This window comes from Pungitius pungitius, chromosome 6, assembly GCF_949316345.1.
Source record: "Pungitius pungitius chromosome 6, fPunPun2.1, whole genome shotgun sequence".
Lineage (NCBI taxonomy): Eukaryota > Metazoa > Chordata > Actinopteri > Perciformes > Gasterosteidae > Pungitius > Pungitius pungitius.
The window spans coordinates 14,154,364-14,178,000 of record NC_084905.1 but is presented as its reverse complement, the minus strand read 5'-3'; the positions used below and the strand labels follow the sequence as shown (position 1 = coordinate 14,178,000).

General features: G+C 41.0%; 5 protein-coding genes across 8 annotated transcripts; 3 read left to right on the top strand and 2 right to left on the bottom strand.

Moving 5' to 3' along the window:
* The first annotated feature begins 324 nt into the window (after positions 1–324).
* On the top strand, positions 325–4,896 carry si:dkey-30c15.2 (uncharacterized protein LOC558938 homolog). 2 transcript variants are annotated; one of them, XM_037451651.2, is made up of 12 exons: positions 325–489; positions 607–650; positions 1,183–1,246; positions 1,452–1,583; positions 2,245–2,349; positions 2,430–2,479; positions 2,589–2,708; positions 2,822–2,867; positions 3,053–3,124; positions 3,261–3,414; positions 3,611–3,693; positions 3,757–4,896. In XM_037451651.2, exons 1-12 carry the CDS (start codon positions 457–459, stop codon positions 3,907–3,909), a joined length of 1,056 nt encoding a protein of 351 aa, XP_037307548.2. In that variant the 5' UTR covers positions 325–456; the 3' UTR covers positions 3,910–4,896. The 2 variants fall into 2 exon arrangements, with proteins under 2 accessions (XP_037307548.2, XP_037307550.2); XM_037451653.2 differs by lacking the exon at positions 607–650.
* Positions 4,897–5,807: 911 nt separating this feature from the next.
* On the bottom strand, positions 5,808–13,236 carry neto2b (neuropilin (NRP) and tolloid (TLL)-like 2b). The gene is made up of 13 exons (XM_037451681.2): positions 13,149–13,236; positions 12,835–12,903; positions 10,700–10,756; positions 10,333–10,491; positions 9,684–9,932; positions 9,517–9,564; positions 9,257–9,384; positions 8,812–8,913; positions 8,441–8,567; positions 7,574–7,687; positions 6,978–7,108; positions 6,807–6,899; positions 5,808–6,730 (listed from the first exon to the last, which is right to left on the bottom strand). Exons 1-13 carry the CDS (start codon positions 13,234–13,236, stop codon positions 6,281–6,283), a joined length of 1,815 nt encoding a protein of 604 aa, XP_037307578.2. The 3' UTR covers positions 5,808–6,280.
* A 4,888-nt stretch (positions 13,237–18,124) lies between these two features.
* On the top strand, positions 18,125–19,670 carry si:ch211-127m7.2 (cell cycle regulator of non-homologous end joining). The gene is made up of 3 exons (XM_037451762.2): positions 18,125–18,373; positions 18,463–18,565; positions 18,854–19,670. The coding sequence occupies exons 1-3, from the start codon at positions 18,270–18,272 to the stop codon at positions 19,133–19,135; spliced, it is 489 nt and encodes a 162-aa protein (XP_037307659.2). The 5' UTR covers positions 18,125–18,269; the 3' UTR covers positions 19,136–19,670.
* A 170-nt stretch (positions 19,671–19,840) lies between these two features.
* On the bottom strand, positions 19,841–21,258 carry LOC119196230 (uncharacterized). 3 transcript variants are annotated; one of them, XR_005114285.2, is made up of 3 exons: positions 21,101–21,160; positions 20,776–20,824; positions 19,841–20,671 (listed from the first exon to the last, which is right to left on the bottom strand). XR_005114285.2 is itself a non-coding variant. In XM_037451761.2 (2 exons), exons 1-2 carry the CDS (start codon positions 21,256–21,258, stop codon positions 20,089–20,091), a joined length of 741 nt encoding a protein of 246 aa, XP_037307658.2. In that variant the 3' UTR covers positions 19,841–20,088. The 3 variants fall into 3 exon arrangements, 1 of the variants encoding a protein (XP_037307658.2); XR_005114284.2 differs by lacking the exon at positions 21,101–21,160 and having other exon boundaries at positions 20,776–20,918; XM_037451761.2 differs by lacking the exon at positions 20,776–20,824 and having other exon boundaries at positions 21,101–21,258.
* On the top strand, positions 21,154–23,613 carry LOC119196229 (protein TsetseEP-like). Its single transcript, XM_037451760.2, has 2 exons — positions 21,154–21,291; positions 22,062–23,613. Exon 2 carries the CDS (start codon positions 22,069–22,071, stop codon positions 23,026–23,028), a length of 960 nt encoding a protein of 319 aa, XP_037307657.2. The 5' UTR covers positions 21,154–21,291; positions 22,062–22,068; the 3' UTR covers positions 23,029–23,613.
* The last annotated feature ends 24 nt before the right edge of the window (positions 23,614–23,637 follow it).

Genomic DNA, 23,637 nt, shown 5'->3' with positions numbered 1-23,637 from the left:
AGTTTGAATCAACTTTATCAACACACATCGATATCTGTAAACATAAACGTTTTGGGTGCATCGTGTAGTTTTTTACCAACACATTCGAGATTTGTTTGTATATAATATACCCCACGCCATTGTTGAGCAGTCCGTCGTTGACATAGATGAAATTACTTACTTTATTTGCAGGCAAATGTTTTTATGTAAAGATGCAATGCTGTTTCATGCCACTAGATGTCTCTGTAACACAAAGAGAAGAAACATTCTGATTCCACCTCGGGACTTCTTTTTAAAAGCTCACACTTAAAGCAGGTGGAGTCAAACTGCAACATGTGACAAGGCGTGGAGTATTATAGAGGTGTGCTTCGACAAGCCATCATATTGTCATAAAGCTCGGTTATGGAGACGGGTTATTTAGCTGAGCACAAGAACAGTGGAGTAGAATTTTAATAGATTGATTTTTGGAAATTCACCATGGAGGATAATGGTATACTGAGTGGATATCAGGTAGGAACTTTGACTTCATAGCTTATTTTTCTGTTTAAATTAACTGACAACAGCTTTCTTGAATGAAAACGATTGATACATTTCTTATAACAATGTTTGAAATCTGTTTTTTATTAGATTGACATTCTCTCCACTGAGTACTTAGTGTTACTTACTCCCAGGTAAAACGCTTCTTCAGATGTTTTTTTCTATTTTATGCTTGCTTCCTTACCAGCAACAAATGTTTAATATTTACATTGGAGTTGTGGTAGCAACCAGATTATGGCATTTAAGTATTAAGCACTTCACAGGATGTTTGTAGCTGCTGAAAACTTCTTTCAGTGAACTATTTCACTTTGCTGCTGTGTACTGCTATCTTTACGAGTGCCTTAATGTCTTACTTTTGCTTGTGAAAAAGAATCGCTGGTGCACGACTAAATGCAGGGGAAAAAAATCAGTTAATAAGTTTCTGGAGCCAAGAGAAGTGTTACGATGTATAAATAATCTTACCACCTGTATCAGAGAAACGTTGTCTTTCAGGCTCAGGGCCCTATCTCATCCTCAGACAAGTGACTAGTTAAATATACCCACCTTGTTTTATATTCAGTGTTGATGTGGTGTGTATTACTATGGCTTCAAAACAATGTGTAATATAAAGTGACCCAACGCTCTATGGTGTTCAATAATACTCGGCATATTTCTGATTAACCACAGTGTGATTGGGAGTTTTTCTGTCCTGGTGGTTTCCATGGTGAGATGGAGGCACTTAAAAGAGCAGGTGAGTCAGGTGGTTTGTAGTTCTGTATGTGTATTTATTCTGTGCCATATGTTGTGTGGTTGATCAGAAGACTTCATTCTATAGCTGTTATGGTTTGCTGATGTTTTGCTAAAGATGGCTTCATTGCAGAGAATTTGTTGATTTTCGTCTGTGCCTCTCACTGTTTTACAACGAAGCAACACCCTTTTTAATTATCTGTTTGCAGGTGCACCTCCTGGTTCAGCTCTCTCTGGCAGACCTCCTGGCTTCTCTGATCCTCATGTCCACTAGTGTCATGAGCAAAGTTAGCATTGACAACAGTGTAACCATCTGCCAATACAGCCTGCCGCTGTCTCTGGTGAGAAACAGTTACTTTTATTCAGTCAGTTTCCTGGTGTGTGGAGGTTTGAGGTTTGATGTATTACAACTAGACAAGGACATCAAGAGATGTAGGTACTTTCCAGCTGAAATATCTATCTTGAGGGTTGAAGGTTAGATCAGTAAGTGTCTAATCAAATCGCTTGAGTTGCTGACGACTGGAACTGGAACTGGAAATATGTCAAAACCATCTGTTCATTAAATTAAAGAAATGAGGTCGGCAGTTTACAGTTACAGTGCAAAGAGTTAAGGGCAAAGTAGATTTGATTTTACATTCAACTTTCTTTTACAAAAGAATAGATTGTGGGAAGAAAGGCACTGGAGCATTCATTCAAAAAGCAGATATGGAAAATCTTTAGCCTTTCAAAGGCCAATATTTATTCAAAGCAAAATGTCAGGTTACATTTCTGAATAGGTGAAAATGATGCAACTCCAAGCTTGAAAGGAATAATTGCATTGGTTGCAGTGTTGATGGATTATATTCAATTGTGCCCTATAGTTTTTAATGCGTGCAAACTATATTCATGGTGAAATCATAGCTAATGACATCTAGGTCATATTTTGCTTTACTGTTTATTGTGCTGCAATGAATTGTTTTACTTAAGATTTGCATACGTATGTGTCCATCCATTCCATTCCAGACATTTTACTTCATTTCATTTCTGCTGGTGGTGGTTTACGCATGGAAGTCAAAGATCCCAATCCAAGGGTGGAGAGCAAGACCTACAGAGGACGAGGGGGTCCAAGTGAGGCGTGTTTTTAGATTCATACAAAAGAGTTAGAACTCATTCAATAAAGTAATTCTTCCGATCTGTCCGCTTTACAGATTCAATGTAGAAGGAAAATAGTTACTATACCTGTATATGGCATTGTTTGGTAAGTTTGTTTCCAATATCCTATAAGTTGAATTACATTACCCGCATTTTTGGAGGCCATCTTGTTATACACTATTTATATATGTATCTCTGTTTTTCCAATACAACAGGTTGATCCCCATTGTAATGTACTTAGCATATGTGCTAACTCCCCTCATAAAATCTACCTCACTGTTTCCAGTCAGTGACAGTTCATCGATCGTCCGTAATGATACAAAATACTGCACCAGGTGAGCACACAACTTTCATTATGAACCCACTCTTAAATAACTAGTTTAAAATATGTAACAGAGGAGAAACAGGTGTAATCCCATTGATTTTTGAAGTTTTATCTTTTTCTTAGTTGTATCTTGTTCTTGCATGTCTGGAGGGATTCCTGCTCTGATGATGTAAGCATAACACACTATTGATACATTTTCTAAACAAAAGACTCTTTGTGTATTTATTCACTTTTTTTCGCAGTGTTTTATTTCACAACCTTTGATTATTATTTAATTTTCATATGTGTGATTAGCATGTTTAATTGACATTTTGTGTTTGTACTGAATGTGAAAACATGTTCATTTTTTCCAAGGAAAGAATTCATGACACTTTCATCAGAGTTTTTCTTTTCCTCGTTGTGATACCAGTGATGTTGTCTTGCTCTGTAAGTAATATGCAATAATATGACTATTGTCAGTTATTTAAAAATAGTTTTCACTTTTAATTGTACAGCGCTATCTACAGCCTTGAATGAGATATTTACATTTGTGTTAGCCGGCTGATTGTTTTTCTTGTTTCAGGTCATTTACTATAAGGTTGGAAAATGGTATGAAAGGAATGAGCAGGAAGGGCTATTTCCTGTGGAGGGAGATGGACGTTCAAGAAGGAGAATCAAAGGAGTGTTTTCCACAGCAAGAAATATGGTGATAGTCATCTTACTCAGCTGGGCACCAGGTACACACTCTCTCTCTCTCTCTCTCTCTCTCTCTCTCTCTCACACACACACACACACACACACACACACACACACACACACACACACACACACACACACACACACATACATACAGACATATGCACATTTAAATCGAATGTACCACATTTCCTCAAATGAAAATCTTCATCAGATTAATGTTTCTTTGTGTTGTAGCTCTTTTCCTCATTCTGCTGTCTACCCTGATGATCTGGACAAACATTGAACAACGCAGCCTATTTGGCCTTTATATTATACAGGTATGTCAGAGGAAATTTTATCTGATGTCTGAGCTGCCGATTTCATTATTTTTATTTTTACAGGCTGCAAGTGTGTCTTTGCAGGGCTTCCTGAACAGTATGGTTTATGCTTGGAGACGACCCAACTTCACAGAGGCTGTTTTTGGGGAGAATACACCCCTTGTGGCACAGCAACGCCTGGCCTTCTTTGATGAATCACTGAGAGGCTCATTTTGATTGCAGACCATGATTTCTGACAGTCGTTGTGCTGCAGAAACAACCTACTGTCTTGAGGCAGCGTGACCCCATGCCTGCACACTTCATGAATTTGTATGAATATAGACTGAAACATATGATCTCATTTCTGAGCCAAGGATGAAAGGAAATGAAAGAGATGAAGGACAAACAAAAACTCCTAATAAAAACAAAAACAGATTCAGTTTATCCCTGCAGCTGCTGATTTTCCTGCATATTGAAGCACATTTTTTGTATGAATGGGAACAAAGGGATTTCTGGAGGGATTGTAAGATCGTATTTATACACGTGCTATTAATGCACAGGTTTAAAAATGCTGTTAAGAATTATGATATGATTGTGTAATGTGATTTTCCTTTTGAGAAATTTCTTTACAGGTGTTATATTGTTTGATAAAAGTATTTTAATGGTTGACCTGGTGTGCAACCGTCACTCTGTGGTTCAAGAAAATAATTTTGAAAAACCTGTTTCGAGTTACACCATTCGGATTCACCAATGCGCCATTTCAGAAGGACGTGTCAGAGTAGCATTTATGAGTTGGAACCCTGACAAATGCTGACAAAGAAGGGACGAAACATCTGCTTTGTCATGCCTGTGTGCAACCATAAACACATCTCATATAGATTAGTGCTTTGTTGTGTAACTGAAGTCCCACATAAGATGATACATGACATACAGGATCATACATCACACATTCATACAAGATGAGTAGAGTTTTCTGTTATTATATCCTAAACATCATGGACATGTGGACATGAACCCTGTTAATGGTTGACAAACCGCAGGTCAACCTTTTGGTGTTTGATCACCTGACTCACTCATTTATCTACTGTACTATTAAGTCAACTTGAACTTTCTTTGCTGAAGGTCACGCAGCTGCCTGCTTGACACAACACATAACATAAAGGATGTATTTAACAAAGTTGTGTAAGATTATACGTGTTTTTCAGTTGTATTAAAACAAATAACCCAATGCGTAATATGGTTTCAAATTGTTGTATTTCTTTTGGGCAATCCTTCAAAGTGACCCAGATATCCTGCCTATGTGATAAAAATACTAACTGTGCAGCACAGTTTCACAGAAATTCTGCCACTCTCAGCAGCTTTAACAAAATAAGAGTTTTGATAAATCGTATTTCTTCAAATTTGAGGCAGAATTAAAAAATCTTTGAGCAGCGCAGTTCAAGTCCTAATGAATGATCTATTCTCTCTTGCCGGCTGTTTGTTCTCATGAAAAATCAAAATGGGATAACTATAGTAAACCTTCTATTATTGTATCAATTATGCTCAAGACTCATGGACATAAACAGCACACCTAATGTGGAGACAACACTGCAAGTTCATGCTTGTCTCACACAAAATTGTTCCATTAACTGCCCAGTGAAGTATGGATGTGTTAATGTTTTTTTCTCCAGGTCCTGGGTTACCTAATTAGTCTGGCACATTGAACACCTTCTCATCAACAGGTTAAACTACAGGTTATCGGAGGCCATCTGTCAAAGGCGTACACTGTGCGCATGTGAATTTGTTGGCTCGAGGAAAGAAAATACCAGTGAACAGATCTCTGACTTAATCAGTTAATAACTGTTACATGGTCTTCTTAAAAAAAATCTCCATTGGACAAATTAAAAACCTCATCAGTCAAGTTTGTGTCTACAACCAAAATAAAAAAATGAAACCAAAGGTTTGCCCTTGAAAATGCAAAACAGTCCGGTGCTTTTAGTAGCTATGTGATGATTATCATTAAAAGGGATCAGGGGATCAGCATTCTTGTGTGACGCACCTTTTAAAAGATTCCTGCTCAACACAAACAAACCGGCCAGGACATCAGTGACTGCTCAACTGCTGACTCATTCAAAGGCTTGACTATACTTTTCATAAACCAAAAAGGGTTCTGGAATGTATATATTTATTATTTAATGAAGGTGATAAGAGATCAACAGAAACTGAAAGGTGATTTATACATTATTTCGTTAAAATGTAACCATTCCTTAAAACAAAGTTTGAACATTGATTGAAAACATTTGTGAACAAAATAAATTTGCTTTACAGGAAATTGTTTTGAACAAAATACATTGGAAATAATAATCATGCTCTTTCTTCCCTTTCACTACGATCCCAAATATGAAAGCAGCTCACTATTGGATGTTTTAGTGTTCAAATAGAGTTGCCGCTGCTCAAGTATCTTGAAATTATTATATAAATCCCGGAGATTTGTTCCTCTCAGGACCTGCATTTCCCAACCTCAGTGAGGAGGAGGCAAGTGAAAAAAGAAAGGTCAAGGAATACCCCCAAATGTGGCTGTGTTTAATAAAGTTATCACCTCAGTACTTTCCCTCCTTGTCTTTTCTTTTCAGAAGTCCATGGACAAGGACCTTTGCTGGGCCATTTCATAGTTACCTCTTCGGCTTCCTGCTTTGCGTACGTACACGTCATACCGTCCATCTTCCTCAACCTCTTCATCCTCTTCCATCACTCTATCTTGGCGGCCCGTCGCTCTATCCGCCATAACCTGACGGCCTTGCGTCCGTCCTGGTTTCATACTGGGCCAGCTCTTCTTCCGCATGCTGCTGTTCAAGTCCCTGAAGGTAGGTAATGCGCTTTGAAGGTCCCCCCTGAAAGGCAGAAGCTCCAGGGAACCTCTTCCCATTTCACGTGCACCGTGGATGGCTTTGACGGAGTTAAGAGAAGCCTGAGAGCCACAGTGGTGTTCGTGAATACAGCGTGAGCCGGATGAGGATCTCCTGAGCGCCTGCAGGGACTGGAGCTCTTCTGATAACTCCCCAAGGTCCCCAGACATATCCTAAAAAAGATACCGTTGTTGTGTAAAAGAAAATAACCTTGTACAGCGAACAATGATTCAAAGTAATCAAACTAACCTTGTCTCTGAGAGTAAAGAGTTCATAATGCGGGGGGTCAAAGACCTCCTGGAAGTCTCCTCGGTGGAACAGGTTATTCTTACGTACCAACACCTAACCAACACCAAATCGTGATCCAATCAATATTTTGAGATGCGACACGGATTAATAAACAACACCACTCTATAGTACCTTCTTTCGTGGCTGTTTTACTTGCACCAGGATGGAGACGATGAGGAGCAGTAACACCACTCCCGTAGACACACAGATTACTGTCCCATGAGTCTTTGTGATCTGGTGAAAAACCCCTTTGCTCTTTTTCTCTGGATGAGAATCAAAGAGACAGGAAATATGAGAGACATTTAGAGACGCAGGGAGTACCTCATTAAATTACGGGTTGCCATTTCCATCAGCTCAGTCCGTATATTTGGTTTCTAGGTACAATTCAGAGCCTTCACTAAATGCCAGTTTAGCTGATAAAGAGCCAACACATTAAATTAAGATGCTTAAGAGCCAATAAGCCAAAAGGCCTTAATGATCTTTTTTCTAGAAAGTCGCCAAAGATGAGATCATGATTTTTCCTGCCAAGAGGACATGAGAAAGGATATTCTGTACTGTCCAACATTCTCCAATATGCACTACTTGGTATCAGGGAGAAACAAACATGAGGGACAGGCCTGTGTGAGTGTCGATTTTAAAGGAGATTGTCAAGCAGGTATTAAAGTACATATCGCCACACAACTCATTTCCATAATAGCAGATTTTGTGTCTAGGCACAACTGGAGTACCTTTGCAGTTGCTTTCATCCCAGGGAAAGACACAGTTTTGTATGCCGTTGCACACCAGAGAAGTGTTGATGCACATGTTAGTGTGGCAAAAGAATGCACTGCCCAAACAGGGTGCTGAAACACAAACAAGTGCATGAGGATGTGATGCCATCAAAGCCAACATATGCTAGTCACGATACGCTGTTGCGCTACGCTTTTCTGTTATGTTACGCTGTTACTTTACCTTGTTACGTTACATTGTTAATAATGTCGCGTAGTTACGTCACGTTGTAAGGTTGAGTGGTTACATTACGTAGTTACGTTACATTGTTACTTTATGTCACGTAGATATGTCACGTTGGTACTTTACGTTGTTACGTTAAGTAGTTACGTTACATAGTTACGTTACATTGTTACTTTACGTCACGTTGGTACTATGTTTTTACGTAATGTAGATACGTTAAGTAGTTACGTTACACAGTTACGTTAAATAGTTATATTACATTGTTACTTTATGTCACGTAGTTACGTGACGTTGGTACTTTACGTTGTTACGTTAAGTAGTTACGTTACGTAGTTACGTTACACAGTTACATAAGTAGTTACGTTACATTGTTACGTTACATTGTTACTTTACGTCACGTGGTACTTCATGTTGTTTCGTTAAGTAGTTATGTTATATTTTTACGTTACATTGTAACACTATGCTATGTTACTCCTTAAAAAGCTGGAGAATGGAATGGAAACCACAGGAGGCTGCAGCTACAAATCTGTTCACAATATATATTCAGTCCCAATTCTGTCACTGCTGCAGAATCTAAACTATAAAAATAGAAGCTAAAAAGGCATATGGCAGATTTTTAAAAGTTATCCGAAGGTGAAACTCACGGTCCTCAAAAGAAGTGAACAGCATCCTGAAGCGGCTGAGACGGCTTGTTTCATCAGCCCACATCCTCACTACTCCGACACCGGTATCCAGCATGATGTCATTAGCTACTGTACTACAAAACTTGGCCTGCAAGAAACCACACACCATTTTCTTGTATTGTTTTGGATGTGCAGTCTCATTGAGGTCAAGGTCTGTAGAACAGTTGCAACTTCAAATATTTTAATTAAAATTAAAAATTAATTATGTATGACAAGGAAAAAAAGATTGATGTTTTCTAGCAAAAGGACAGAATGCAATACAATGTGCAACAAAATACACATTGAGGTACTTTTTTTTGTTTTAAAGGATTTTTTTTTACAGAATGTATTACCTTCAGGTCCTCGATGGCATTGCTGCCATCATAAACCGCTACAAAGTTCTTCTTACATTCATTTGAGTTTTCCATTTGGTATTCCAAGAAACGAAGGTAAATCTGTAATAAGCAGTGAGAAGAGATGTCAAATACGTGATCATTTTTTGTGACGTCCTTTCCAATTTGTTTGGCTATGAGACAACATTCCTGTGTTAGAGGAATAATTATAAATCATTCTGAGCCATCTTGTACTTATGTTGAGTGTTAGAATATACATACATTTGTTTTATACTGCCTTTTTGCATATTTTAAGCTTTGGATATATACTGTATGTATACAGTATGAGTGTTGAATGATAAAAACAACTTCAAGCACATTTATCTCTGGTTTCGGAGAAACAAAGCTTTTTTTGTATTAAGATAGTATACAGGAATGTAAAACCCAAACAGGCCAAATGCCATACCCTGTTATTGGTAGGGGCTCGTATAGTCCAGATGCAGTCCACTGCCTGGTCTGGCTTCACTTTATATTCCTCCTCCACCTGCCCGGAACGGATCATGCCGTCAGCCCCACTCAGCTCAAACTGACAATCTGACCAACAGGCCGAGAATAGACAAGAGAAGGGCATATGAGTAGATGGTGAAGGGAAGCTTCTGTTATTTTGCTCTAAACGATACAACTGAAGTTATTTGACTAGGCGGGGATGTTGTTGTTGTTGTCTACCTGGGATGGGGTTTAAGAGTCCTCCCACGTGCAGATGAAACTCAGGATCTTTTGAGGGAAAATTTGTGCAAGTATTTGAGAAACTGGATGAATATTCACTATATCATGATTGTATAGTGAGAACATTGATGAGGATGAATAAATCCATTCCACAGTGTTTTAATCACCTGCTGTAAAGCTGTACTGGACTTGAAAGCCGATCCCCTCCAGCTCGTCGTCACTGTAGAAGCGGATCCACATGAAGCGTCCACTGGAGAGGACCAGTCCAGGAGTGGCCGAGCCACAGAAGCGGTTGATGAGTGGCGAGAAGCTGAAGGGACCGTCCCGCACCTCAATGTGGTCAAAGCGACATTCAAACGACGCTTCGATGTAGAAGGTCTGATCAAACAGCAGCTCTATCCTCTGGCGTGGCAGAGCTGAGGGGAGCAGAGTGATGTGTCACATCTACGCAGATTGACAGAGTTTGAGGGATATATAATGCTACCAGAGAAGGGACAGACTGTCTGGTGAAAGTACAATTGTAGTGATGCACATAATGGAAGCGTAATGTTTGCCAGCTTGTTTGTACTTGTAATACCATAGAGGGAAAACTTGAACATTGGTCAGTGTTTAATCACAGTAAATCCTGAAATAATAATCCACACACCAGTGTGACCAAGACAGGTGATTACAAATAGGAGTGTTATTTTGATCCAAGGATTCCCTTTCACGTCCATCAGGGGGATCAAACGTAGTTCAAACATACAAATCAACAATTATAGAGACTCTGTCAACAAATATTCAGCAGGGAAAAGATCAGGCTTAGTTGTTGGTTACCTTCCAGTACGTAGAGGCACTCCTTGTTGGGAGGGTATGTTTTGGGGTAGTTTGGGGAGCTGAAGGAGCCCCCTTCTATGTTTCGTTTCCAGTTTCCACAGTGATGGGGTTGCTGCGGCCGTTGAGAAGATCTAACCCCTTTTGATCCTGCACCTCCATCTGTATGTATGACAGCCAAGAGTGTTTTTCTTACATTTAAGATGGTGGGAACATTATTTGTGTAGTTGGTGATAACATGTGAAGACTGGCCTGTTTCTATAAATTATGAAATTTAGATTGATAAAGTAAATACAACAGGGCATATGCATTTTTTGGTTTAGGGTGTTCCGTTAGAGTTTGTCTATGCAGTGAATGGATCGATCTGTACCTTTCGTCTTTTGCGCCAGAGCAAATCCTTCTTCAAGGAACAGGAGAGATAGCAACACTGCAAAAGAAGCATTGGGTGAAGAAGAGTTCAATCAAAGAATAGAACAAATAGAGAGAGCTTAGCCGGATTTGTGTGGCTATGCTGGGTGTCTTAGATGAAATCCTGAATGTATACGACATAGTGATGTGTCAGGACTGTTGCATAGGCTCAGTCTAGGAAACACAACTGATTCGTTCATTTCCAGACTGGGTTTCCGGAAACGAGTCTTTGGATCGTTTTTCACGAGACCTGCATTGGTTTAGAAGAGGAAACCGAAAGGATGCGTTTACCTCGTTCACTTTCGCCTGACTAGGTTTAGTAAGACATGAATGATAATCGTTCACAAATAATAATAACAGGTTTCGTTATTTTAATTAATTTTTTGTACTTTACTTACAGTTCAGTGCGGCGCACCCCAAATACTGAGAAAATAAATATCTGTCCCCCGCAATATACAGCAGAAAATATTGTAGCGTTCCGTGCCAATAAGGAGCCAGGTTTATAATGAATTGGGTTTATTCTCTTCACACTAACCAAACACAGGTCTTTCAGCCACCCGACCCCAACATTCGCGCCCAAACCCCCGGAAGGGGCGGCACCCCAACCCTGGTCCACGCAACACTAACACTAACAGAACCATATACATTTTCGAACTTCAGACACGCTACAATATGTAAGACATATGTTCTCCTTGTATGAACCCTGTCATGGATCTGTCTCTTGGCTCGTTGGTTCTCTCCACCCTGCGCTCACTGAGCCACAAGCTGGACCCACTTGAGCTGCTGGTGAGGAGAGACAGAGACTTTTCCACATCCTCCGTGTTGTGCTTCGCGTGGACCTGACTGTGGATCGATACCGGACTCCGTGCTCCAGCTGGCGGGCTTCAAGCTGCTCAGAGCAGACACGGAGACACGGAGCTCTCCGGCAAGACGGAGGGTGGAGGAATCTGCTTCTACTCCAACATGTGCAACGACGCAACAGTGCTCCTACAACACTGTTCTCCTGATGTGGAATCCTTCATCATTAACTGTAAACCCCTTTACTACCTCCACGAGTTGGCTTCATTCATCCTGGTGGGTGTTTACATGGTGCAGGAGGCACAGCGGACACTCGACCAGACACGGCGGGTGGAGCTGACCAACCCGGACTCGGGGGTTTTGGTCCTTGTGGACTTTAACAAAAGAAACCTCAGCCACGAACTTCCTCAGTAGGAACAGTTTGTTAAATGCCCAACCAGTGAGGAGAACACGCTGGATGACTGTTACACCACACCTGCCCACACTAGCCTAATACCCGCTTAAAAAATATATATCATGGGGAAGCGTATTCATTTGGACCCCCCCAATGTCTGGTTACGCCCTTTACTGTTTTAACTTAGTATCTTGTGGTTTACATACATTAACCTACATGAAAATATGATGTGTTTGCAGTGGACATATTTAAGACAGGGAATTGGCTATAAAATGTAACTTTTTGACATGAAGTCATATTTACTGTGTGCTACATTTCCTTCTATTACATAAAATGTGACCTAAATGGAGCATCTAGCCCAAGGACACCAGGCCACTACAATGTTGCTTTGAGTATTCACTATAATGGCGTTGACGTGTTCCTGTGAAGGTCCACAAGCAAAACAACGAAATAATGCAGTCACGACGTAGGCTGCAGACACAGTATGTCATGTTGTAGTTTTGTCAAACTAGACATTTTTCATGTTTTGCCATTTGGCACAGATGTTTGCACAGAGTGATGATTTAGCAGCAGCCCAAATCCTCGGGTGCTGATGCGAGAAAGAGATTTCCCCCTTTTGATTAGTTTTTCTCATTTTATTTAGTTGTTTTTACTTTAACAAAAGAGCACATGTTGTATTATCACAAGCAAGGCTTTGCTCTTTAGTACAAAAATAAAAAAAATGTCTTTACAATAATTATTTGGCACAAAATAAAGACAGAAGACACAAGAAGTATGTCCCAAGTGTGGGAAGAGTCTGTCAAGACAACGACGAATCGATTGATAATCAGAGAAACTCTTTTGCATCTTTCCCAAAGAAATCACCAAACCTCCTAAATCATGTAAATATGGATTATCCCACTCACCTACAAGCATCCTCTCAGCTGAAGTCCGTTTCCTGGGATTTGATTTCCAACTTGGCCAACTGTTTATCCCTCACATCCCTCTGTCAATGCGACGCATCAGAGCATGTTGGATTCGCCGATTCACAGAAGCCAACTTTCACCTTTTCATCCTAATCCCATTGGTCGAGATGAGAGAAGCTTCTGGAGCAGAAAATCAACTTCTGACTCAGCATCAGTATTCCCTTGTGGAATAAGATAAGTGAGATGAGGTCAGTTTCCTGCGTTTCCTGCGGAGCTCAAGTCCATCTGCCGGACAGTTGTCCTCTCCAACACACGGATGATCTGTCTGAGGCTGCTCGCGGTTTTAAGATCGGGCTCAGTTGGTGCGAGAAGGGGGAAGAGCTGATTGCGCATGTGCATCATCATATATGAGCAATAGGTTATATGATTATCCCCTCATAGCCTGTTTGGCATGATAATGAATTGCATCAGGAATTTCCATATTTAAAACAATGGATTAGCTGATATGGGCAAGTGTCTAGAAGGTAAATGTGCACCCAAAGGGCACCTTTTCCAAAAGACTCACTATAAATAAATAAGTCACTTCTTTGCAGAGCACACACACAGGGCACGTCCCCTGTTTGTCTTGAAGGACACGGTGCCGAGTGCCTGAAAAAGCTGTCTAGAGCCGCAGATAGATGGAGACGGAAGCCAAGAATTGGTGGGATGGAGATTTGTTCCCCTTTAACGACGGGACCTGTCACCATGCAAGTCCACTGCCAGATTTATGCCATTGTTGCTGATTGTAACTGCTTTGAATGATCTACTTTGCTCACAGACAAGGACAATTGAAAGGATGCCCTCTGCAGCTGGACACATTCTCCTTTTGACAAATGCCTTTTTACTCTCCCATTTGCATCAGTTTTGCCTAAAAAAAATTTAATTTGTAAGATAAGAGAGGGTCTGGGCAGAAGTATGATATGTTACAAGGGCCATGTCAATGTACAAAGTCTCCAAAGCCATCATTATTCAGTAACGAGGCATCTATTTGACTTCCACCAGTAACAACCCCGGGGTGAATTCATTTGGCAGGAGATGATCCCACTCACCTTTACACTATATGTCCAATCATAAAGCTGCATCCTCTGGGTCTGTCCTTGAAGAGGAGACTATTAGTGCATGGATGCATTATTTTCTCAGATGTCAGTGTTGTCACTTAGTTAGTTTCTCATAAACACACATGCAAACTGATTTTTGTTTAGTTCACGTCGCAAACTGCATCCGACACCAGATGCCTGCTTCCTTTTAGGGGACCAGGTACCTGACAGCAAAGGTTTCATGGGGTTTGACAGAGACGGGGATCAAAGGAATCTGTACCTGCTCTCCTGCTGGTGCTTTGAATCCTCCTTGAGTAAATCCAGGAACGCATTTGTTATAGTGAGATGTCCTTTCGTCAACTTTTTTTTTCCATCTGTAGTCTAAGAGGTGTCCTTGAGGTATCTCATTTGCTTTCACCTCTCTATCTAAGAACGATTCAACAGTGATAATAATCAGAAATACTTTTTTTTTTAAGCAATGAACAAGAGGAATAAAGACAGAAAAGTGGAGCTGAAGGAGAGAAATGAATCTCACACTGTTGTAACTGGCATTTTGATTGGAGGCAATAACCATGTGGTTATGGATGAAATTAACATCTTTAAACTTTCAGCAGTTAATTGAGCCAAGTGACACTGCTGGGTAAAATCAACTTTTTGCTCCCTCTATTATTCCAATTTTAATGGTAAAAGAACACATGTGAGTGCATTGAATATTACTGAAAATCACAAAAAAATTCTAGAAGCTTTCAAAGAAAAGGGTCATCTTTATGATCAGGGGTTACAGTTCACAGCTACATGTAGGGTTTATAGGTCCTTGCACTCTTTAATAATAATAATATATATTACTATCTGCTCGTGCTTTAAATCTACACCCGTGTTGCTTCATCTACACAGTGCAGTAAAAACAAAACAGATTGACATATTATAAATGAAAGAGCACTTTTATCAGACTTTTGTCTGAGAAGAGTCATAGTCGACACAAAAACTGTGGAGTAATTAATGCCTTTACTCTATGTACCTATAGCCTCATTTATACGTTCTTTAAGGAACTAAAGACAGTTCATCAAAAGCATTATCAACATTTCTGACATTTAATCATCCGCATAGGCATTTCCTTCCATAATACTCAGCTTAGTGTTCAAAGCCAGACGGTCCCAGCAGTCCAAGTCGCAGCGATGACACAAATATCCTATTTCTGGACAGATTTAGACATATGTGATATCGCCGAGCAGGAACAGCGGATGCTAAACCCCCTTCTTATCTCTGGCCCATATGACAACAGATTAGATGGATGAAGAAAGGAAATAAACTGATCTGAAATGTCACAAAAACTACTGTAAGCCATCAAAACACCTAAAGTAGAAATCCATTTAAAACCATTTTTGGTTCATTATTTAATATTTTAGATTACTAACTCTCCATTTCACTTCCACCCGATACCTTGTTTTTTCTTGTAATCTGTTTATGTCTATTTAAGGAAACTATTTCACAGCAAACGTTGGGTTTCCACAAATCCGCAATTTGCGATCCCTGCTGATGATGTTAGATGTAAAATAAAGTTCAAAACCAAACTGAATGACAAATTAACTCTTACGTCATGTGGGAATTTTGTTCTCTAGAGATTTTTTCTAATTGTCATAGATGTGACATAAACAAGCAATAAATTAGTCACCAATGAATTATTTTGGCAAAACACCCTGTAAACTGAGGAGAGTGGATTTGTTGGTTGTTGATAACCAGATTTTTGGAAGAATTGCTCTGTTTACCTGTTGGTTCGGCAAACTTAACTCCATTAGACGTTCTAATAATCAGGTAAAACCCAACGCATGATCTAAATATGTCAATTAACTTAAAAGTAGAAACAGCTCAAAGCATTACCTCGTAATGGTCTGTTTTGCTTCTTTGTTTCCGACTGACTCATGAGATTAGCTGATGATTCAACCCATAACCAATTTACACCTGTTTTTACTTTTGCTTTGGTCTCTGGAAGACCTGCTTTTAGTTGATGTATCAGTACAAATGTTATATGAAAAAACAAACATATACGAACCATACAAGCAAACAGATGAACATATCCCGTTCATATGATGAAGTAAATTCTAATCAGACACTCATCTCTGCAGATCAACAGTAGGCACTACTCTCTGACCTGTGGTTTCACTCTGGGAATAATGGGCTCCCATGTGAAAAATCACAGCTAAAACACCCTCAAAAGTAATAACGCCCTTCTCCTTTCCACTCGTGACAGACTGTGTGTGTCCAACCTCAGAAATCTTATGTTGTTTGTGTGTTGCTACGAGAGATTAGGTTTTACTTAAAATGACAGAACTAGAACAGATAGATCCGCATACCAAATATCTCCAGCATGAAGATGGATTTGTATTGCTGTATAACATTTGAGCACTCGGCCTTTCCTCTGTCTTCATTTGAATTTACAACAAGGTCTGCATCTTTGTACACACAGGTGCATTCTAAAACTGGCACACACATGCACTATTATGCTCCTAGTGAACATAATACAACAATGTCATGTCTCTTTCAGCAGATCCTTCGGGACCAGTATCTCCATTCAATTTAAAGATTCTGCTTTTCCTAAATCTTTCTTACTTGTGCCATATGGCCAATCACAACATGCATTTCTAGGACAGATGGCCAATGGTGATGAACTTTACTCAGAGCGGGGATAAGCCTAAGAATACAACTGGCAGATTAGTCTGGTTCCAACCAATTAGGACCCCAGAGCAGGAACAACGTGAAGAGGATGTTGAAGGAAATGCGGGGAGATATATATTACATATTATTTTAAGTAACTTTTTTCCGATTCAGATGTTAATGACGAACCAAACCTGTGGGAACAATAGCTTCTCATGAAACAGAAATCTGCACACCAAACCTATTCAAAATGTACTCTACGTGTCATTATGGACAGGTATTCTGCAATCTTAAACATTCCCTGAAAATAGGCTCATCACAATATTCAGCATATCAACATACAACCATTTAACAAATGTTAAACAAAAAAACAGTGCGCACGCTCTCATGTCAGGAAATTCAGCAGCAATGTTGGCCATGTTCGACCCACAAATTCAGCAGCAAGCAAAGCAGTGACAAGATTTACTCCATCAGCAAAAAGAAATCTTCTTAGCACGGCCTGATCTGTGGACGTGGCAGCCGGCCTGGAGAGGATGAGTTCCACACAGGTCCATTTTTTCTATGCTAGATTCATTTTTTTCATGATTAATCAATTATTTTTACAATCATGGTAGTAAAGGGTTATGGGTGAGTTCTACATTTAATTGTTAATGTAGGTCAGTAGTACAGCTATCTTCAAAAGGTGCCTCTGTTTACAAGTAGTAGTGTGGTGGAAGATTTTTTTTTACCAGTTTAGCAGTTCGATTGCCTGTCATTCCTAAAATGCACTGAACTTGAGCGCTTAAGCGAAAATGACATTGTGCGTGCATCTGGGTGCAAACATGCTTTTTGCCTTGAGGTTTTTCGCCCCTCCCTTTTAACCACTTTTTAATTTAGTCAAATCTGCAAAGCTGGTCTTTGCAATCAAGGCCTAAGCACTTCAGGAAGGGCTTTGGAGACATAATTAAAAGGCCTGAGTGGGAGAAGGCGGCTTTGAAACCAAGTGACAGAAAGTGAGAGTCGGATCAAATTTGGAACATTAGAGAGCAAAAGGGGTTGATGAAAGGACAGAGAGAGACGCAAAGTGAGGAAATGTGTCATGCCACATGCGTGGATTATCAGCTGTATCAGGAATGTGTGTGTGTGTGTGTGTGTATGGATATATAAGAGATGGGAGTGAACGTGGATATGGAGAAAGAGAGATAGAGAGAGAAATACATTTGGAAATTATAGCTGAATTTCTTGTGCATTACACTATGCTAAATACTATACTAAATGTTTTGGGTTGCACTGGTTAACTAGTATTCACGTGTTATACTACTAATTCTGCTGCTCCACCACATTTTATGAGGACTCTTTTGTACAGCAGCTGTGTTTGGATGATTTTGTAACTTCAGACTGAGTTAAGCTACGTGTAAGACATTGACAATTAACAATCAAACGCAATAATTCTATTGTCTATTAATAGACGGACCTAAACAGGTAAGACACAATATCACAATCCAGTGTACAAAAAAGATTTTTTTTAATGAACCAATGTCTTCACCATTCTTCCCAGTGGCGCATTAAGCGTTTTTTCCTCCGCTAAGTGGCGCTAAAGACCCAGTCAGCCACTGGCATCACGTGACCTCAACATACCGTCTTCTCTTTGTCATTTCACCGGTAATAGCTCAGTAACCTCTGTATCCGTAAAGCCCAAAATACACGTGTCCAACACAGAGGGCTGACATGACCGAGAGGCACCGCGCGCTGCCGTCGTGGATGGCGAAGAAGGAAGGGAAGGTGAAAGAGAAGGAGCCGCTGAGGAGCGCGAGGAAACGAAAAGCCGCGCGGTAGATGACGAAGAGACAAACAAACAAGGTTCTATACTCCAGTCCATCTTTCCTCCGCCGTGTGTCGACTAACGCAGCGATGCTTTCAGGGCGGCTTTCTACTGTATGAACGAGAAGGAGCTGGTGGACGCGGCTTTCTCGTGTCTCACCGACGCTGCCCGCGAGGACGTCGCTCTCCCCGCTGACCGCAAGGTGGCGCTGTTTCTCTCTTCTTTAACATTTCAAGTTTGGTAGAGGAGAAACCATGCCGAAATATGTTACAGGATTTTTAGATTAAGTAAATCTTAACAAAGAAGCATTTGTATTGCATTAAATATAAATGTTGTACTTTTTCCAATTTTGTGCCAAACATATTTGTCCACTCAACAGCACACCTGCACAAAGCCCACTCGAACAAATGTATTCTTATCCCGCACCATTTTGCATTGTGTATAAAATTAAATATATTCACCCCATCCCTACACACACACATACACACAGGTTGAAGACAAGGCAGCAGCCACCACTGTAAACACGAGGGAGGACCCTGCCACTGCAAAGAAAACAGCAAAGCTTTTGACTTTAGCGGAGCAGTCTTCAGACGAAGGTGATGCCCTGGATGCAACATGTGTTTCAGAAACAGACATGGAGATCAGCCCGGGGCATCTGGGACCTGAGGGTCAGAGGGCGGGACCTGGACAGGATCATGGTGGATCGGAGGCTGAGGAAAAAGAGGAGGATGACGCCTTACGGCTTGTGAGGGAAATATTTTTCGCACGATAATGAACCCGAGCATACGGCATCTAAAAAAAAAACATGCTGGTGGGGCATTGCACATCTCAGTGGCTTCACTAGGTCTGGGGTTCAATAGGAGCCTCTATGGATGTTATACAGCTCCGTATGGTCTGATTGAACTGTCCTCGTGAATGAATGGAAATCCCATTAATACAGATAACGTGGTATTTTGTGAACAGAAATATCAGAACATGAGTGACATATAAATATGTATCAAGTGGATCTTTTAAAATTGAATGTGAAACCAACAGCAAGTGGAGTTTAGGTAAAGAAATCATTCCACCACGAGAAGTTTTTTCAACTTTGATGATTTATGAGGTGGCAGTGAATGCAATGTCCTTTATTTTCATTCTCTTAAGCAACTTTGTACAAACGTTGAAAACTGGAAAGCTCAAAATATCTTGCCAGTGTTCTCGACTCCAAGATGAGCTTCTCTGATAATTACGTGTTTGTTATCAAGAGATGCTCTGCGATTTTGTCTTCCGATGTCTACACGGTTACTGTTGAGTAACCCCCCCGCTGCCTATGATCATCCAAGATTAAACTCTCTAATTGTGTCAACGTCATGCTAAATATTTTGAAAACTCCAAAAGGAAGTTTGAGCTCCGCGAGATGTTCTAATCAATAAGATCTAAGACAATAAAGATCTGTTGTGTTCTACCAGCCTTGCATCAGAGAAAGCGAACCATATTAATCCAACTGGGATGAATTATGTTTATCTTTGAATTCATTTTTGTGAGATATAACAACAGAATACAAAAGCAGTGCAGTATGCCGCATCATGAATTATATATTAATGGTTTTCAGCAGCATATGCCCTAAGGCATTTAGTAAAAATACACAAAACATTGTAATGGTGAAGAGCATCAACACTGTTTAAATTATACCGTAGTCAAGCCCTTTGGCTTCCCGATTAAAGGTGGACTTGTCATTCGACACATCTACTCCCATTCAGACGTTAGCCTCTTTCCGGAAATGCAAGTCAGCACAGTTGTAATAAGCAGCTCCACTTGCACAAGCACACATAAGTAGAACCAGATGGTCATGTGTTCCCAGTTCACATAGGTCTGATAGAGGGCCAAAAAAACTATAATTCCAGTCAGGACGAGCAGGCTTGATGCAGCCTGGCACGCCGTGCTGAACCAGAGTGCTGCTCTGTCTTTGGCGTAAGCTGCCAATAGCATGGCCAGAAGGGCAAAGGCCACAAACACAACAGGAATGTACAAACACAGGATCACCACGGTTGCGAGGAGGTTCATTTTCATCTCAGATTCATCTCCGCTGATAGGTCTCCTGGGCAAGTTGCAGGACAGTTCACCATGTTGACGCGTAGGACAAAATTGAAAGGGACTGATGAGGGCCTCTTTGGAGACGATGAACACACCAGCAAAGAGCATCAGGGAGGTCAACATCTTAATGAAGATGAGCAGAAGACACACAGAAATCCAAAGAGAGAAGCCTGCAGGTCTCCTCACAGACAGAGCAGTCATAAAAGAAGCCATCTTAAGCTTTACGCCCCCTGACCTGAAGATTTAATAAACACTCATTAAACACTTTACACCTGGAAAATCTCTAAGAGTGCAGCTTGTACAATCAGGGGCAGAAGAAAAAAAGATGAATTAACCCACTATCTCCTCGGTCTTGGGCCGGTGGTCAACCTCTCAGGAAACTTGTGTGCTGCCGAAATAAATGCTTGCAAGGTTTAATATTCAACCTGTGGTTGAGTCAGCTGATCAGCTTCCTCATCGTAGTGGCATCGCATTTACATGTAGTGGACTTTGGACAACATTGAAATCACTTTAAGAAGCTCCTGTGATAGGTTTCAACATGATATGTTGAAACATATCACATAGTGGGGATCACTTTGAAACATCACCCAGGTGTTTACCAAGAATAAATAACACAAGTAAATGATTAGAGTGAGTAGACTGTAGTGTTGTCTAGGCTACTTACGTATCTGGCTGGTTGACTGTGGTGTCCTGCGGTTGGCGTAAGGTACGCGCATATAACGCCGTGAACGCGCGCGGCGCGCGGCATTGTGTGTGCAGGAGTCTACTCGGGACGTGCGGTCTTCTCCCGAGTCTAAAGGGCGAAATCATCTGAGACTTCATCCCCGTTTACTGCGAGGCAGCGCGGCTCATACGGTTGGTTATAGTTTGTAACTTTCTGTTAACACCCGAGTGTTTTTAGTCTGTTCCTTCTGTTTTTTTGTGGGGTAGTTTCTTATTAGTTCATTCTTATTAGTTTGTTCAGCACGGGAGTTGGGGTCGTTCCCTTCTTCTTTGACAAACAATTAATGGCAAGTGGCACAAGGATGTTGTTTGTGTTGATGACATTCTGGTCAAATGGTCGACATTAAACATCGAGCTGCTGGAACTGCATGTGCTGAGAGGATCCGCGGTTCTGATAGGAAGCACAACTGGATCAAGGTGTGGTTGTTTTAGGGATAAGTTGGAACATGGATATCAGGATTTGCATGCCATTGCGTGACACAGTGATGGTCAGTGCGCGTTTAAACGGCCAGATTGAGTTCCTCCACGTGAGCGGAGCAGAGGGCATGTAGTGCAAAGAAGTCATGGAATAGATAACCTAACGTCCTCCTCGGGCACCTCCACACACACATTCCCCGTGGACACGCTCATTGCCGACACTTTGTAGGACACGTTGCACATGCGGCACAAGAGAACACCGTGTCCCGTGAAGTGTACCCTGACCACTAAACGCTATTTGATGTGTTTGTGTACCTTTGATCAACTATGTATTCATGGAATTTGAGTTTTTACAATGCCAGCAAAAGTCATGTTTTGTTAATATTAAGCGAAATAAAAGTTTGACATTTTGGAAACACTTTTTGCATTTGCATTTGAAGTTGCATTGCATTGCATCCAATTCATTTTTTTTTTTGTCCGTTCAGATTCATTATGGGAAACCAGTTTGGAAAAGTACGAGAAACTTCGTCAAACAATGCTGAAACGGCTGAAGAAGCGAAGACTGCGGAGGAGACCGAAGCTGGACAACCAGCGGAGGACTCTGGGATGACGCAGGATCTAGGTGCCCAGATTCAGGGGCAAGTGGCACAGTTGGTGTGTTCCATCACTGAAGAATTGGTGTTGAATAGTGGAGTGGATAAGGTTGTTAATGCTGAGCCCGAGCCCGTGGTGAAGGAAACCCCAGCACCAGTCCAACCCGAGCCGCTGGTCTCACTCAGCCTATCATCAGCTCCAGAACCAAAACCTGTTGCTGAAGCTCCGCTATCTCCAGTTCCTGAACCACTGCCTGGACCAGAGGCAGTTTCTAAACCAGAGCCGGTTCAAGAACCAGATCCAATTCACAAACCACTGCCTGAACCAGAGCCAGTTCAAGAACCAGATCCAGTTCCTGAACCAGAGGCAGAAGTTGAGGTAGTCTCTGAACCCATTTCACAGTTGGTACTGGCAGCGACTGAGGCCGTAGAGCTGAAGACGGACCTCCTTAGCCAAGAGTCTCTCCCCGAGCCAGCAATTTCTTCACCACCTTTGATCAACCTAGGTGCCCCTGAGGAAGATGCCCAACCGGTGGACATTCCTCCCTCCCCAGCTCCGGTCGATGCCAAAGAGCCGGCAGACATCCCAGAGACCGAGGAATGCCAAAAGAGTGCTGAGATTTCTGTCATTCCCACATTTGAGCCTGAAAACCGCGAGGAGGCATCCGAGTCAGGGGAAAAGGCGATGGAGGCGAAGGGTGGAGTGCATTTGGAGCAGCTCGTGAGTGATGTCAGCGATGACAGTCTCAGTGGACTGCTGAAGAACTTGGAGCTGAAAGGAAACGACCTTGTCGCTGACCTCGTTCCGGCCGACGTCCAGATACCTGACGACGTGAGCACTTCCACCGAGCTGATGTGAAAGCGTGGAAGAGGAATCCTTTTTAAGAAGTGAAAGGACGTTATTCCTGTGAAACCCCTAACGTGAATTCCAAAACAAGCTGGGATGCAATGTTTCTTTCTCTCTCACTTAAGTGGCCTAATAAAGGCAAAAATGTATGTATCTAAATGAACATGTGCCATTGGGGCTTTATTATGAGTGGACTTAAGTGTATTGCTGGACAACAGAGATCTTCCTCTATGCAAATGCACCTAGCAAGAATTTTAAAAGAAACGATAACACTGCATGGAAAAATCTGGAAGGGAATCATTTTGCTGTTGCCTGAGTAAAAAGGGAAAAGCAGAAGTGTCCTGAGTTGGATACCAGTATGTGAGTCGGCATTAGTGGGTAAATGCAAATCCATAGGCAAGGGACAGTAGCAATGAAACAAGGTGGAGACATTATATGCTATTGAAATAGAGTGTCTAGTGTACTATTACGCCTTAACATAATCATCTTTAAGATTTTTTTAAAATTTGGTGTTATTATTCTAATTTAACAATGGGATTTCTTTTTTTTAACCTAAGTAGTGGCTTGCTTGTAAAAATAAAAATATTATTATGCATATGTCATGGCCATTGTCACTTAATT

Coding starts and splice junctions, on each gene's coding strand:
- si:dkey-30c15.2 (XM_037451651.2), top strand. CDS start 457: ATGGAGGATAATGGTATACTGAGTGGATATCAG. Junction 2,350..2,429: donor CAGAGGACGAGGGGGTCCAA/GTGAGGCGTGTT, acceptor TCCGCTTTACAG/ATTCAATGTAGAAGGAAAAT. Junction 3,694..3,756: donor TTGGCCTTTATATTATACAG/GTATGTCAGAGG, acceptor TTATTTTTACAG/GCTGCAAGTGTGTCTTTGCA.
- neto2b (XM_037451681.2), bottom strand. CDS start 13,236: ATGATGCACATGCGCAATCAGCTCTTCCCCCTTCTCGCACCAACTGAG. Junction 9,933..10,332: donor GTGCCTCTACGTACTGGAAG/GTAACCAACAAC, acceptor TGCTCCCCTCAG/CTCTGCCACGCCAGAGGATA. Junction 7,109..7,573: donor GGATGAAAGCAACTGCAAAG/GTACTCCAGTTG, acceptor ATTCTCATCCAG/AGAAAAAGAGCAAAGGGGTT.
- si:ch211-127m7.2 (XM_037451762.2), top strand. CDS start 18,270: ATGACCGAGAGGCACCGCGCGCTGCCGTCGTGGATGGCGAAGAAGGAA. Junction 18,374..18,462: donor AGGAAACGAAAAGCCGCGCG/GTAGATGACGAA, acceptor CGATGCTTTCAG/GGCGGCTTTCTACTGTATGA. Junction 18,566..18,853: donor CTCTCCCCGCTGACCGCAAG/GTGGCGCTGTTT, acceptor ACATACACACAG/GTTGAAGACAAGGCAGCAGC.
- LOC119196230 (XM_037451761.2), bottom strand. CDS start 21,258: ATGAAGTCTCAGATGATTTCGCCCTTTAGACTCGGGAGAAGACCGCAC. Junction 20,672..21,100: donor ACAGTCAACCAGCCAGATAC/GTAAGTAGCCTA, acceptor TTAAATCTTCAG/GTCAGGGGGCGTAAAGCTTA.
- LOC119196229 (XM_037451760.2), top strand. CDS start 22,069: ATGGGAAACCAGTTTGGAAAAGTACGAGAAACTTCGTCAAACAATGCT.